The sequence below is a fragment of the Pithys albifrons genome, chromosome 4 (genome assembly GCF_047495875.1).
Source record: "Pithys albifrons albifrons isolate INPA30051 chromosome 4, PitAlb_v1, whole genome shotgun sequence".
Taxonomy (NCBI): Eukaryota; Metazoa; Chordata; class Aves; order Passeriformes; family Thamnophilidae; genus Pithys; species Pithys albifrons.
Window position 1 is genome coordinate 31,149,066 of NC_092461.1, and position 14,763 is coordinate 31,163,828.

Consider the following 14,763-nt stretch of genomic DNA (forward strand, 5'->3'; position numbering starts at 1 on the left):
CCACCAGTACAGCCTAAACCAGTAAACCTTCCACCAGTGCAGCCTAAACCAGCAAACCTTCCACTAGTACAGCTTAAACCAGCAAACCTTCCACCAGTACACCCTAAACCAGTAAACCTTCCACCAGTACAGCCTAAACCAGCAAACCTTCCACCAGTACAGCCTAACCCAGCACAGACTGGCATCTCTCTGTGGCTGGGAAGCAACTTGGCTTTAGTATTGAAATACAAGTAAGATGATCTTTCCAGGGCTGGGGAATGTGTTTTCTACTTGCAGGTAGAACATCAGCACAACCAATATTCAACAGCAGCAAAAACACCTCACAGGATAAAAAGTGTAACACTCATAAACAGGAAAACTTGGTTTCTCTCCATAAATTCAATCTCCTGCTTAGTCTGCTAATGTTGTGTAATTGGTATTTTCTGATGAGCTGCAGGGTAATAAGACTTAACTTTGCATCCAGTTATGAGGAGTAAATTGTAAAATGTAATCACAAAGAAAATAAGGTTATAAAATTTTAATGTAGTAAGGAGTAATTAAAAACCAAATAAAAAGCTGCCTTCTTGAAAGGCTGTCTGAAAACAAGGCTGTGAACAAACTGGCTCCTTGCTGGGATGGTGACCTCCATCCTTTCCAGGGGCAGCTGTAATTGGGTTTGCTGGGACAGTGAAGTGAAAATCAACCAGGTGGAAAAGATCCTGTGCCTCAGGTGGGGGCTGTTTGGAGCCACTTTATTCGCATCAAGCTTATAAAATTGTAAGGCCAGGAAAGCTGTTTGTGAATGCTCTGCTCCTGCCCTGCAGAATGCCTGCTGCATTCTTCCCAGGATTAATTACTTAGAGTATCTCTGTGGTTTTTTTCTCCTTTTTTTTCCTTTTCTTTTTCTTCTTTTAAATTCACATAACTTTGCTCAGGGAAAATGCAGTTTTGCTGTCTTTGTGGTGATGAAAATACCAGTTCCTGAAACTGCAGAAAATACTTGAGTAACTTTGGGGACGACAAGTAAGCTACAAGTTGAGTAACTGTTAAAAACTTGCTCAGATATGATGAAAATAAAACTTTCTGGGAATCTGTAGCCTCTCTGATAGTTGTTCCAGTGATTAGTGAGGGCTCCTGTCTACCTGAATAGCACGACCCTGTCTTTTGTCATCTTTAAGAGTTTATTTTCCATAGGTGTGTGAACACTGGCAGTATTTGTATTTGAGGAGTGGCTTTTGATAGGGTTTTTTTAAAGCTCTTTTAGCTTTAGTTGGTGATCACGTGCTTGTGCCCTTTTCAACTCTACTGCCGTATTTTTTTATTGTATTAATTTTTTAAAAATGGCATTAATGGAAAAAGAGAGAAAAGCTGGAATAGCTTGTTTCTACTGGAGTAGGGAGCTTTAATCTGACACCTCTTGTTCTTTCTGAGTGATTGCTTTTGGGAACTCTGATAAACTCATTAAAAATTGCTTATCAGCGGATTAAAAATAGCCCACCGATACGGTGGAGAGGTTTCTGCTTCCAGGAGCCAGGCTAGGAAAGCGGCAAGCAGGGCTCCCCTAGGATCAGGCCCCTTAGAAGCGAGGGTCAGCTCCTCCCGCCCCCGGCCCGGCGACCGTCCCGAACGGAACAAGCCCGCACTTGCCAGGAGTCCACGAGGAAAAGCCAAGTTTATTGCCGCGCGCTAGCTTTTGAGGGGATCATGGGAATTCCCCGGATGTAGGCGGGGAAGAGGGGCGGAGACGGGGCGGAGTAACACAGTTCATTGGGTACATGCAAACGAAGGGAAGGAGGGAGGGGAGGAGCGGCAAAAGGACCAATGGGAGAATGAGATGGGCGGGGAAAGTCTACCGTAGGGCTTCCGGCACTCCGAGGCAGGGACAGCCCCCGCCCGGGCTCCAGCAGCGCCTCGTGGGTGACCCCGCCGGCAACTGCCCCCATGGCCGGGTCGGGCCAGGACAGGGGGATGCGACCCGGAGGGTTTTGTGGGAAGAGGGAACTTGGACAAGGAACTACTATGGGAAAAATAACCAGGGTAGACATATTGGGGTGTATAATATTCAAGCTGGGGAAGTGTCCATCCGAAAGCCCCCACGGTCCCGATCCAGCCGCTGCATGCGCTCCCCGGGGTCCCGGACCTCCGCATCTTCGTCCGCCCAGCGTTTGTAATATATCTGCCACTTGGTGAATTCCTCATCAGTCTGGTCTCCTCTGACAATTGCTCAGTGTTTTGTTTTCATCCCTCATGTTCTTTCCAGCTGAATTGGTTCCTGGAAGTTTTCACCTTGGGACAGTTACCTTTTTACAGCTCTTGGCTTGGTCTGTTTGAGGGCTGGGCTGTATTTCCACATTGGATGTTGTCTTGTGTCAGTGGTGAATAAAATAACAACTTCAGCTTCAGAGATGGTCTTAAACTGCCGTAATGATTTGCTGTTCTGTCTGTTCATGTCCTGAACAGGAAGATTTGAACTGGCAGATAAAGCCGTGGTGCCCTCTGAAAACTCTTCTTGGGGTCTCTCATATCACTCTCTCCAAAATGAGAGGAGACTTTTAAAAACAGAGTATTTTTTTAATTACACTGGGATTTAAATGACTAAAAGACATTTTGAAGCTTCAGTTAGGACCTAATTATTTCTCTAAAAGCTACCGAGTGTCGTTAGCATCTTCCTTTGACTCTCCAAGCCTTCAGTTTCTGAAGTTAAATGCACTGATTGAGACTTGCGGTTTTGAAGAATGAGTTCCAGTAACACTGTTTCTGTCCTTAAGTTCTATTTTTGGATGAAATTTGTCATTTGAAACGCCTTTGCAAAACGTGTTAGCAGCTTTGGAGTAATTAAAATGTTTTATTGCCTTGGGTTGTGCCTGCCAGGTGCTGTGCACTAGGTGTCAGCATTGGCCCACATTGCTGGTTACTGCCATGTGGAGCTGGAAGCACTTGTGGCATCCAGACTTTCTGAGGCACTTTGTTCTTGTCTGTTTGGTTCCAAAGCAAGGTTCTCATTCAGACAAAAAAGGGAAAAAAGTGGTTACCTGGGGCTTGCGCCAATATACTGATGAGCTAAAGAAGCACATGAGGCTTAACAAGGTCAAGTGCAGGTCCTGCACTTTGGCCACACCAACCCCCTGCAGCGCTCCAGGCTGGGCACAGAGTGGCTGGAGAGCAGCCAGGCAGAAAGGGACCTGGGAGGACTGAGTGACAGGAAGCTCAACAGGAGCCAACAGTGTGCCCAGGTGGCCAAGAAGGCCAATGGGATCCTGTCCTGTATCAAAAATAGCGTGGCCAGCAGGCCCAGGGCAGTGACCCTTCCCCTGTACTCTGCATTGGTGAGGCCACACCTCGAGTGTTGTGTTCAGTTCTGGGCCCCTCAGTTCAGGAAAGTTCAGGGGCTGGAGCGGGGCCAGAGAAGAGCAATGAGGCTGGAGAAGGGACTGGAGCACAAGTGCTGTGGGGAGAGGCTGAGGGAGCTGGGGGTGTTTAGCCTGGAGAAGAGGAGGCTCAGAGGTGACCTCATCACTGTCTAGAACTACCTGAAAGGAGGTTGTAACCAGGTGGGGGTTGGCTTCTTCTCTGAGGCAACCAACAGTAGGACAAGCGGGCATGGACTTAAGCTCTGCCAGAAGAGGTTTAGATTGGATATCAGGAAGAAGTTCTTTCCAGAGAGAGTAATCAGGCATTGGAATGGGCTGCCCAGGGAGGTGGTGGATTCACCAACCCTGGATGTTTTTAAGGTGAGACTGGATGTAGCACTGAGTGTCATGATCTAGAAATCAAAGTGGGGTTGGATTTAGAGTTGGACTTGATGATGTCAGAGGTGTCTTCCAACCCAACTGATTCTATGATTCTATGACCTCCTTATCAAGTTTTTTTCAACCTTAAGCCTAACAGGGCTTTCACTAAATTCCACCTCACTAATTGCCAGTCTACATATCCTAGAATCCTTTAGGTTGGAACAGACCTCTAAGATCATCAGGTCCCTTCACTCAGCACTCAAAGCCCAGCACTAACCATGTCCCTGAGTACCACACTTGCACCTCTGTTAAATCCTTCCTGGGCTGGGGACCCCTCACCTTCCCTGGGCAGCCTGTTCAGTGCTTGACTTGGCAAAGAAAACTGTGTCTGCATCTTAGGACATTTTGCTACTTTAATATTGTTTTTCACATTGTTGGGAAAGCTCACATTGAACTCATTAATATTCTTTGAAACTCCATGCAAGGCGGTGGTGAGGCCCTGGCACAGGCTGCCCAGAGAAGTTGTGGGTGCTCCATCTCTGGAAGTGTTCAAGGCCAGGTTGGATGGAGCTCTGAGCAACCTGGGCTAGTGGGAGGTGTCCCTCCCATGGCAGGGGGTTGGATCTGGGTGATCTTTGGTGTCCCTTCCAATCCAAACCATTCTGTGATTCAATCTCACTGTGTGTAAATCCCAGAACAGTATTATGGAATGAAAGTTTTGTGCTTTACAAGATTAGAGACATAAAAATCGAGACATTAGTTTCTTGCTTTCATAGCCTGACTTTTCAAGATTAGATTTAATCTTCAAGGGATGAAAATCTTTAACTTAGGAAAGCAATACATTTTGGAAGTTGGCATATTGTTGGGTTCTTTTTATGCACATGAAGATCTTGTTGAATATCTTACATACAACGCGAAGCTGTTTAGCTGTTACTGACTGTTTTGGCTGTTTACTTGTTAGTGCCACTGACAAATAAAGTTGTTGCAGAATTCCATCTTTAAAGTTGGACCAAGCCTGAGCCTTCTTGGCAGTAAAAGCTGTCATGTGCAAAATCCTTGGCCTTCTGCAGTGCTGGAGATGTCTATGTTTTTTCCCCCCTCCTGCTATTTTTCTTAAACTCATGCACACGCTTTAAAATTTCGATTAAACCAGTTTCCCTGTCTTTCCCCTGGCAATGGCAGCTCTCAGAGGAGGAGAAGATCCAGCGCTACAGCATCCTGTCGGAGCTATACGAGCGCATCGGGTTCCGCCGCAAATCGGCGTTCTTCAAGCGTATCGCGGCCATGCAGTGCGCGGCGCCGAGCATCGCCGAGCCCGGCTGGAGGGCCTGCTACCAGCTGCTGCTGGAGACCCTGCCGGGCTACAGCCTGTCCCTGGACCCCCAGGACTTCACCAAGGGTACGTGCTCTGAGGGAGTGGGCGTTGTTACAGTAGGTCACTTACTTTCTATAAGTTTGCTGAGAGTTTTCGTATTGAACCAGAAAACTTGTCTGCACATCGAGCAGTGGGTGAATGTCACGGCTGATCTTCACTGACACAGTTTTCAGTTGAGCCCCTTAAGGGCTTTCAGGGGCTTCAACTCCTATTGTTAAATAAATCACTTGACTGCATCTAATCTTGTGTGGGTTTCTGGTAGTTTATTTCTCTGTCCTCTTTGTCATGAATTACAGTAGTTGTAAGGAGAAAAGAGTGAAGAGGAGAAAAAGGGAAAAGGGGGCAACTATGTTTACATTAACAATATTTAAACCATTCTATACAGAATCACAGACTATTCTGAGTTGGAAGGGACCCACAAGGATCATCGAGCCCAGCTCTTAAGTCAGTGGCCCACACAGGGGTTTGAATGCATGACCTTGGCATTATTACAACCAAGTTTTAACCAACTGAGCTAATAGTACAAAAATATTCAAGTTTCAGGAGGGACTGTATTCAGAACTACTTTTTCACACAGTTACACACAATCTTAAAACCTACACACACTATGCAAACTATCGAACATCACACAGCTATAGCTAATTATTAAGTAATACATATTTCCTAAAAATGCTAGATTCTAGTCTTAATGCAACTTATTTAAACTTTATAAAAGAGCTCTATCGATGTTACTCTGCGGTGCTGCTGAAGGCTTCATTTCTCTCTTCTGCACCAGCTCAAGGTCTCCAGACAAATTCCATTCTTATCTTAGCAGCTTGCACCTGCAAACTTGTCTGTGGTTTGGTAGCTTGAAAATGTATGAGTCCTCTAACAGGTTAACACTGTGCCTAAAGTGTTTCAGTTCTCCTGGGGATGGTCCTGTGCAGGGCTGAGAGTTGGACCTGATGATCCTTTTAGGTCACTTCCAATGGGGCATATTCTGTGATTCTGTACTAATTTCAGATTTCTGCAAGCCACTGCTGAATGTGTTGCCTTGTTCCTCTGTTTTCAGCAAGGAATTATGTTTCATTTATGAAAGCTTCATTGTTAATGTTTTTCAGAAATGCCTAGGTTTTGATTGTGCATTTCTCAGTACAAAGAAGAAAACAGGTCATGTTTTAGTTTAGAATATTTTTACAATTAAAAGTGGCTGCAAGTTTTGTATCATAAATTGTATTTCCTTTGATATTTGCTGCTGTTTGATCTTACAATGAAAGAATAAAGATTCTTTTATGTATTTTTGTGTACAGACAGACATACATACATCTAATGTAATTATATCTATATGTGTAGGGTCAAATATGTCACATTTTCCCACAGATTAGATCAGAGACATGTAATATGCAGCTTGGGAACTCCTTGTGAGTAAACCTTTTTGTGTTGCCCAAGCCCTTTCCCTCTGTTGTATGGCAGCAGTTTTGGGGACCATTCCCTAAATGTTTCAGCTGCAGGAGAGGAGCAGCAGGCAGAGGACTGAGCTGTGTTTGTGGATGGGTAGTGTTGGGTTTCTAAAACTAGTGTGATTTAGCAGCCACTGAAAGAAATGATATGAGAGGAGGTACAAGATGCCAAGTGAACTAGATGGAAAGAAATAAAGAGTGGAGGAGGAAGGAATGGGCTGGGAAAACTACCCTGTGGCCTGGGATGGGACTGTGTTGGGAGAAGAGGCTGTAAAGCTTCTGAAGTAATGATTAAAAAACAAACAAAAAAAGGACATAATTGGTGTTTGTCTCTCATTTTTACCTCACCTTTATGTTGCATTGAAGTGCTTTGTCTGATTTTTACCCCAAAAATGGCTCTTTTAGAGGCACATGGAAAGATCACTGTAAACTTTAAGAGCTGCTTGATAGAAATGACATTTCACACATGAAAAATAATGAGGCTCTTGTGTGCAAAATATAAACTCTCCAGGTTTGGCTGCAGTAAATATTCCTGCAGCAGTTTGCCAAATGATGAAGGGTGATATTAGAAGGAAGGCTGATGAGAAGTTTATGAAGTATTGCGCATCTTGGAATATCTGTTATTTAAAAATTACTGCTCTTTCTCACTACTAAAAGCAGGTTAAGTTCCATGAGGAGTGCTGCATATTACGGTTCTGAAGGAAAATTTACATCATGATGATCTATTTATTGTTACCACAGACATTTTGCAAATATGAAATAACTCATAATCTAAAACTTAGGTTTTAAAGATTGAAAATCAGGATATGTGCCTTATGTTCTCAGGTTTTAGTGCTTTTTTCTGACTTCTATGGACCAGGAAGGCATTTAGAGAAAATGTCTCTTCCTTGATTTTTAGAGTTAAGAATTACTTGATTTTTCTTTTTTTTTTCCCCACAAGGATTTGTTGTAATAGGACAAGGAGGAATGGCTTCAAAGTGACAGAGAGTAGGTTTAGATCAGATATGAGGAAGAAATTCTTTATTATGAGTATGGTGAGGCTCTGGCACAGGTTTCCCAGAAAAGCTGTGGATGCCCCATCCCTGGGTCTGTTCCAGGCCAGGTTGGATGGGGCTCTGAGCAACCTGGGACAGTTGAAGGCGTCCCTGCCCATGGCAGGAGGGTTGGAACAAGATGATCTTGAGGTCATTTCCAACCCACACTGTTCTATGATTCCATTATTTCTATAAAAATTAAAGTATATTTATGAAGTGAATTTGTTGTCCAGTGAATTAAAAAAAATATAAAACTTCAAAGGTTTTATGTATAATTTTGTTCTTCCTTCTGGGAACCATTAATGTTGGAATTCATACATTTTCAGGCTAGTAAACCAAAGACAAGTTTGCAGGTGCAAGGTGCTAAGATAAGAATGGAATTTGTCTGGAGACCTTGAGCTGGTGCAGAAGCGAGAAAAGCCTTCAGAAACTCCACGGAGTGACATTAATAGAACTCTTTTATAAAGTTAAAATAGGTTGCATTAAGACTGTTTAGACCTAGAAATTTTTAGGAAATATGTATTACTTGATAATTAGCTATAGCTGTGTAATGTTAGATAGTTTGCATGGTGTGTGTAGGTTTTAAGATTGTGTGTAACTGTGTGAAAAAGTAGTTCTGAATACAGTCCCTCCTGGAACTTGAATATCCTTGCATAAGAACAGTTTAAATTTGGTTAATGTAAACATAATTGCACCTTTCTCTCTTCCCCTTCTTCTACTCCTCTTCCATTCTCTCAACAACTGCTTAGTAACTGTAATTCATTATGAAGAAGACTGAGAAATAAACTACCAGAAAACCTCATAAAATTAGATGCAGTAAAATGATTTATTTAATGATAGGGCTTGAAGCCCCTGAAAAGCCCCTAAAAGGCTGAATTGAGAACTGTGTCTGTGGAGATCAGACATCGTGACACATTAACTGCATTTTCTGAATTTTAATGATGCCTGTATTAGTTGATAGACAAGCATATAAACCAAAAAATTATTTCATGTTTAGGTATTCAAACAAACTCAAAAGATCCTAATTTTTGTTTTGAGTACAAGTCTTGATTTTTGTAATTCCCGGTTCCATTGGGTGGTTGTTATGCGCAACATAAAATTACTACTTAGTATATGAAGCAAACCAACCAAATGAATGTTTTTTGGTGAGTTGTGGCTCCCAGGAGTGCTGATGACTCCCTGTTCCCCTGCAGGCACCCACCGGGGCTGGGCTGCGGTGCAGATGCGGCTGCTCCATGAGCTGGTCTACGCGTCCCGCAGGATGGGCAACCCCGCCCTGTGCGTGCGCCACCTCTCCTTCCTGCTGCAGACCATGCTGGACTTCCTCTCTGACCAAGGTAGGGCTCCAAGAGAAGGAGATGTCTGCACTTGCTTCTATCCTGTGTGAAGGTCAATAGTAACAATCCCAGTCCTGGGGATGAAAACTGGAATACCTTTATTGGACACCCAACACTCAATTTAAGGTTTCAGAGCAGCACATGCTAACAGGGAGGAAGGGCTATGGTAATTCAGGGACGGGTAATTTTAATTAGGGAATTGCACAATACTTGCTAAGTTACAGAAACAGTCACTGTTCTGTTATCTCAAGGATTTACATGAGGGGAAGAGAGCAAGGGGTTACAACATGGCCAGATAACATTCATTCCAGAGTTCTTTCTTAGCTCAAGGCAGGAGACAGATTATCTTCAAGTTGAGCATAGAATCATAGAATGGATTGGGTTGGAAAAGACCTCCGAGATCATCAAGTCCAACCCTTGGTCCAACTCCAGTCCCTTTACCAGATCATGGCACTCAGTGCCACGGCCAATCTCAGTTGAAAAACCTCCAGGGATGGGGAATCCATCACCTGTCATCATCAGGCCTTTTCTGTTCTTGGTGATGGAATTTCTTTTAGCCTTTGTTGACCAAGGCTCACTGTTTAAGCTTATCAGTTTCTTGCTGTTTGGAAGCTAAATTTCAGAACCCGACAGTCCTGCAGTCAAAGAGGGGGACTCTGTACTGACATGCACTTAATTTGGGCAGTGACAGAGGGGAGAGTTCTGTGTGTGCCCAAAGTTGATTGTGGGTGAGACTCAGTGACAGAGAGTTGGGACAAGATGATCTTTAAGGTCAGCCCAAAACAGGCTATGTTTCTAACTTTTAGAAGCTGAATGTGATGGACTTGATTTAAACTGTTTAGCTAGGACAGTGGGCTTAAGTTTCTCTCCTGCGGTTTCTTTCCAACTTGGTTGTAGTAATGCCAAGGTCATGGGTTCAATCCCCTGTGTGGGCCATTGACTTAAGAGTTGGACTCGATGAGCCTTGTTGGGTCCCTTCCAACTCAGAATAGTCTGTGATTCTGTAATAAATTAATGGGATTTACTACATTTGTCAGTGGAATGAATGTGTCTGTGGATGATTTTTCAGCAATGGGAAGGGTGTGTGTCAAGACCCTTCTGTAGGGAAAGGGCCTTGCAGCATTGACAGGATCACCTGGAAAAGCCCAAAGTGACAACTGTGGTGTTTGTGTCATGTTCCTTAGGAAAAATATTTTAGACTGACTAGTTCATTACCCAGCTTAATGACACCAGTTTGCTTGGTGAGTGCTGAAAAGCAACTGTTTTTGCTTCTCAGTAAGCTGGGTGAAAAGTGCACTTTTTCTGGTTATCTCCTTGTTTACATAAAGAGGATGGGAATGAAAAAGTGTGGGGTTTTTTTCTCTCCTTCAGTTATGGCCCAGTGTCTCTCCTTGGTGACTTCTGCAGCAGAGAACTTTGCTGCCAAGCTTTAGGTCTTTGCCTGCCTAATTGCCTCTTTTTAGTGGCTCAAATCAGTAGTTGGGGAAGGAGAAGAACTGGTAAACTGGAATAAGTGATCTTTCTGTCTGTAGATTGTTTTAGCTGTCAAAGGGTCCTTGGATTTTCCAGGATTTCTAATGAAGCTTTGTTGATACGGGTGTGGAAAGCTTGGCTGGAAACAGGTGTTAAACATTTCCATTCTGCATGTCCACATATATTGCTAATCCCTAATACTAAAATGGTTTGAAATCTTTGAGAAGCAACTTTTGTGTTTCTTACCTTCAGACATTGTCAGGGTAAAGCTTCCAGTTCCATGAGACCTGTGACAGATAAGTGGGATGTTTCATGTCTTTGAGAAATCAAACTAAATGTTCTCCCATGTGTTTGAGAAGTAGCTTAATCTTTTTTTGTCCTTCTGTCCTGAAAACATCCAGAATAGACCTTGCTGTTGAGTTTGGTGTCTTTTATTGATATTCTGTTGCTCAGACATGGTTAGTGATGTTCCAGAGGAGCTGAAGAGTGCATGACAGTGCCAGAAATGTGGTTTGTTTGTAATCCTTCTGAGATTGGTTTTGTGTGATCGCAGGATCATTAAGGTTGCAAAAGGCCTCCAAGATCATCAAGTCCAACCTGATGGTGTGCAAAGGTCCACTGGGCATAGAAAATTGTTTCCAATTTATAGTTCTTCTAAGTATCTCAGAATATAAGGAATAAGTAAAGCAACAAACCCACTTCAGTCTTGAATTGTAGTAAAGGGCAAAAGCAACATGACTGAATCCATAGGATTATGTTACTTGCTGGGAACTGTTTCCTTTAACTGTTAAAAAGATTTTGTAATTAATATTCCCCTCTGCTAATCACAGAACTGAAACATCCAGGTTTCCTTAACCAGTTGAAAGTTTAATTAGGAAACAGAAGTAATACAGTGGCACTGGAGTTCAAGAATGCTACAATTTTGCTATTTTTCTGTGCTGCAAAGGAAGTTGCCAAGTAACCAGTTACTAGGTAGAGAAAACTCACTCTTTTGAAAATAAGTTTTAATTTGAATGTGTTCTTTCTTAAATAAACTTCATATTTTTAAAGCTTGTTATGGATAATATGCCGGATTCTGTGCTTGTGTTTAAAGTTTGTGTGGTTTGCAGAATATCTTTAATAATAGAATAAATAGAAGTGAAAACTCTTAAGCTGAGAGGAAGTTACCAGCTAAACATTTGGCACTGGAACTTGACCTTCTAACTATTTTTCTCTCAGGTTTAGCTGCTTTCAGACACAGAAAAGGAATATTTTCTGGTTTGTTTATGTAATTCTGTTCATTCACCAGTGCAGTTGAAGTTGGGATACTGGGACTTCAGAAAACAGAAAAAGTAGTTTATTCTTCAAGTAGAAATTTAGCAGATGAGATTTAGTTGTTACAATGAAATGTAGATCTATTAATTAGAAGGTATTGCTTTTATTTGTGGGACACACATGAATAGTCAAACTAGTTTGTGTTTAAAATAAAATCTAATGTTCTAATTGAATGACACTTTAAAATAAAACTCTTCTTTGTTTTTACTTGAATTTACTTGAATCTGCAACTAAGCAGGCTGACAAACCAAAATAAAAAGTATCATCAAGCAAATGAGAGATGTCAGTCACTATTTTAACAACATGGAATCCAAGAATCTGGGTTAAAATTATGCTATTTAGTTACATAAATATATAAAATACAGTCTTCTGCTCAGCAAAAAGAGGCACTAAATTCTACATTAAACCTCTAATCTCAAACCATTATGTTTTAGTGTTAACAAGCCTTTGAGAATCACTTTCTTTAAATAAGAATTAAAATGCGCAATTGCAAAGATATTGGGTATTAAATCTCTCTTTGGCCTAGTGCTTTTTGAATTAAATCTGTGTGTGCAGCTCAGTGAGTTGGAGTTGGGCAAGGTCAGATACTCAGGGAAAACTCCACTGTTTTCCTGTGGGTCTGTCCTGATAATACTCTCGGTGCTCAAAAGGAGCACAGTTTGTATTATGTGCAAAGATTGTTTGTTGGCTTGTCTGTTACAGCCTCTCTAAACACAGAATAATTGGAAAGAGCAACTGAGGAGCTGTGATCTTCTCTCACCAGTCACAGTATGGGATGAAACTAGGAATGCTTCATTCCTTTTTTGTTTTTGGTTTTCTTATGGACTTGTTCAGTTTGTTAAAGATCCTCAGAGTTTGGCTGATTCGCTATTTGGGATATAACGTGCACTTCCCAGTGCTTTTCAGTGTGGCTCTGCCAAGGTCTGGGGATCATTGTTGTGCTTGAGTTCTTTCCATCCTTCTAGTGAGGTGACAGCCTTCACATCTGAGGTCTCACTGCTCTTCCTGTCGTGTACTTAATTAATTAAATGCTGACTCTGTGATGATTCTGCATTAAACACACACGAGTAATTTTTCACTGCTGACCAGTGTTCTGGATGTCTTTATTCTGCAGTTGGCAGTGGGTGATGGAGAACTGCACTTCCTGGAATATTGTAGTATGCCCTCCTGTCCTTCCTCTGTGTGGCTGATTCTTAAATCATGGGATATTGCTTTAGCTCCAGCTGCACCCTCTCTAACCAGACTTTAGGGCAGAGTTTGGCTCCCCAGGCAGTTTGCCCAGGATTTGGGATTGTGGGGGATAAAATGAAGGTGCACCTTGGCCTTTGGACACCAGTTTGACCTGTTTATCCCGGACAGTCAGTAGGCAAAGGTGACAAGACAAATGAGATATTTTTTCTTCTCTCCATCCTGGTTATTAGTTTTGGATGCAGTCAACATGACTGTCTGGGGTCTCTTGGGACCCTTCAGGTGCTTCTCCAGCCAACTGGGTTGTCAGCAGAGGTACCACTACACCATTAGCAAGGCCTTTGGTATCTCAGAACCTCTGTTCTTCTCAATCAAATTCCCTGGAGCAACAGGAACACTCTCCTTAGAAGCAGAGCCACCTTAACTAACTATGTGAAGAGCAGCCATGTGGCCTCTCATGTGTGTACACATTCACCTTTCAGCACCAGGAAGACAGAATAGTGGAGATCAGGTAAGCCAGAATCTTTCTGTGTTGGTCTTTGCCTTTAGCCTCTTCAGCAGCAGCAGCAGTGACCAAAAATAGAGGGCACATTCCACTGCCATGACCACAAAATACCTGTCAGGGTGACAAGTCAGATACGTTGTTCCAGTTACGCTGATTTTTGGTGCTTCTTAGCCTGCCAAATGTAAGACTTTAAAGAATTTTACCATGTTGATCTTCCTCCTCATGTCATGTTTTAGCCTTAGCAAGCTAAAAATGGTGTCTTAGGCTTCATTACAAATAGCCCTGTGACAGAGGCATGTCCTTCCCAGAGTGGCTACTCATCCCCCTGGCCACAGCCATTGGTTCTGCTGAAGGACAGGAAATCTGGAGTGAAAGGCTCTGTACAGGAAACACCTGGAGTGGCTGAGATGATTCCTTGGTCAGGAGCTGTTTTTGTGCTTTGTATCACACGGTGACTGCCTGCCCTGGCTGTGCGTGGTCAGGGTATGATAAAAGCACAGCCCTACCTAAGGAAAAGGGTTCTGTTCCTTTCCAAGGTTTTGGGTTGAATTTTAAGAAATATTCTTAGTTTTCTAAATGCCATTGATGGGATTCCACACTCCATGGTGGCAGGATTCTGTCCTCACTGCAGTACTGGCTATTCCTTGGCTCTTCAAAGTCCCAGGACGTGTTGATCCATGCCATGCAAACTTCAGAGGTTTTAAGTTTGGCTGTTTTCTCATGAAGACAATCTCTCACCTTCCAGAAGATGTTTATTCTCAGCCTGTACCGAGAGCATTGTAACTAATGAAGAATTTCTGCCCAAATTTCTGCTGAATGCTGTTTCAGTTCCCCTTGTCCTTTGGATGAGTTGGGAAGGACATGTCAGTGTTGGCTGGGCAGACCCCATGGTGCCTTGACAACCTGGGGCTGTTGGTGGTTGAGGGCATTTCACACCAGTGATCTGAGAGCACTTCCAGAACCTTTTCCTGCTCCTTCCCAGTCTGCTCTGCTCAGGTCACAGCTGGTGTGTCACCTGCCAGGGTGAGGTTGTGCCTTTGGCAAAGAAGTGATGAGCTTGATCTAAGGAAAGATCCCCAACCCTTGTTTGTCTTCAGAAATGATGGTGAGCCCCGTTTGGGGGTGTCAGATGTGGTGTCTACAACTCCTAACACACACCTTTGCATCTCACAGGTGGAAAGAGGACACTGTGTGGTATTTTAGGGAGTTTTATTTACAGGACAGGTTGTATGTGCATCCACTTGGTGTTCTTTCAATTCAGATTGCTGTGTATAAATAAGGAAATACAAGGAATAAGGAGTATTAAACTGTGCTCATGAAAAGTGACAGCTGGACCAAAAGCAAATGTGGAGATGCCCTGAAGTGCAACCCTTTGTAACCCTCCTGCC

At 42.9% G+C, this 14,763-nt stretch overlaps 1 protein-coding gene across 7 annotated transcripts in view; it reads left to right on the forward strand.

Moving 5' to 3' along the window:
* TRAPPC9 (trafficking protein particle complex subunit 9) overlaps nt 1-14,763 on the forward strand; it is a 464,855-nt gene that overhangs the window by 19,848 nt on the left and 430,244 nt on the right. For all 7 annotated transcript variants that reach the window (XM_071553785.1, XM_071553786.1, XM_071553784.1 and 4 more), the window contains 2 exons: nt 4,893-5,109; nt 8,752-8,895. In XM_071553785.1, coding sequence (XP_071409886.1) covers nt 4,893-5,109; nt 8,752-8,895 — 361 coding nt within the window. The remainder of the gene's footprint in view (nt 1-4,892; nt 5,110-8,751; nt 8,896-14,763) is intronic.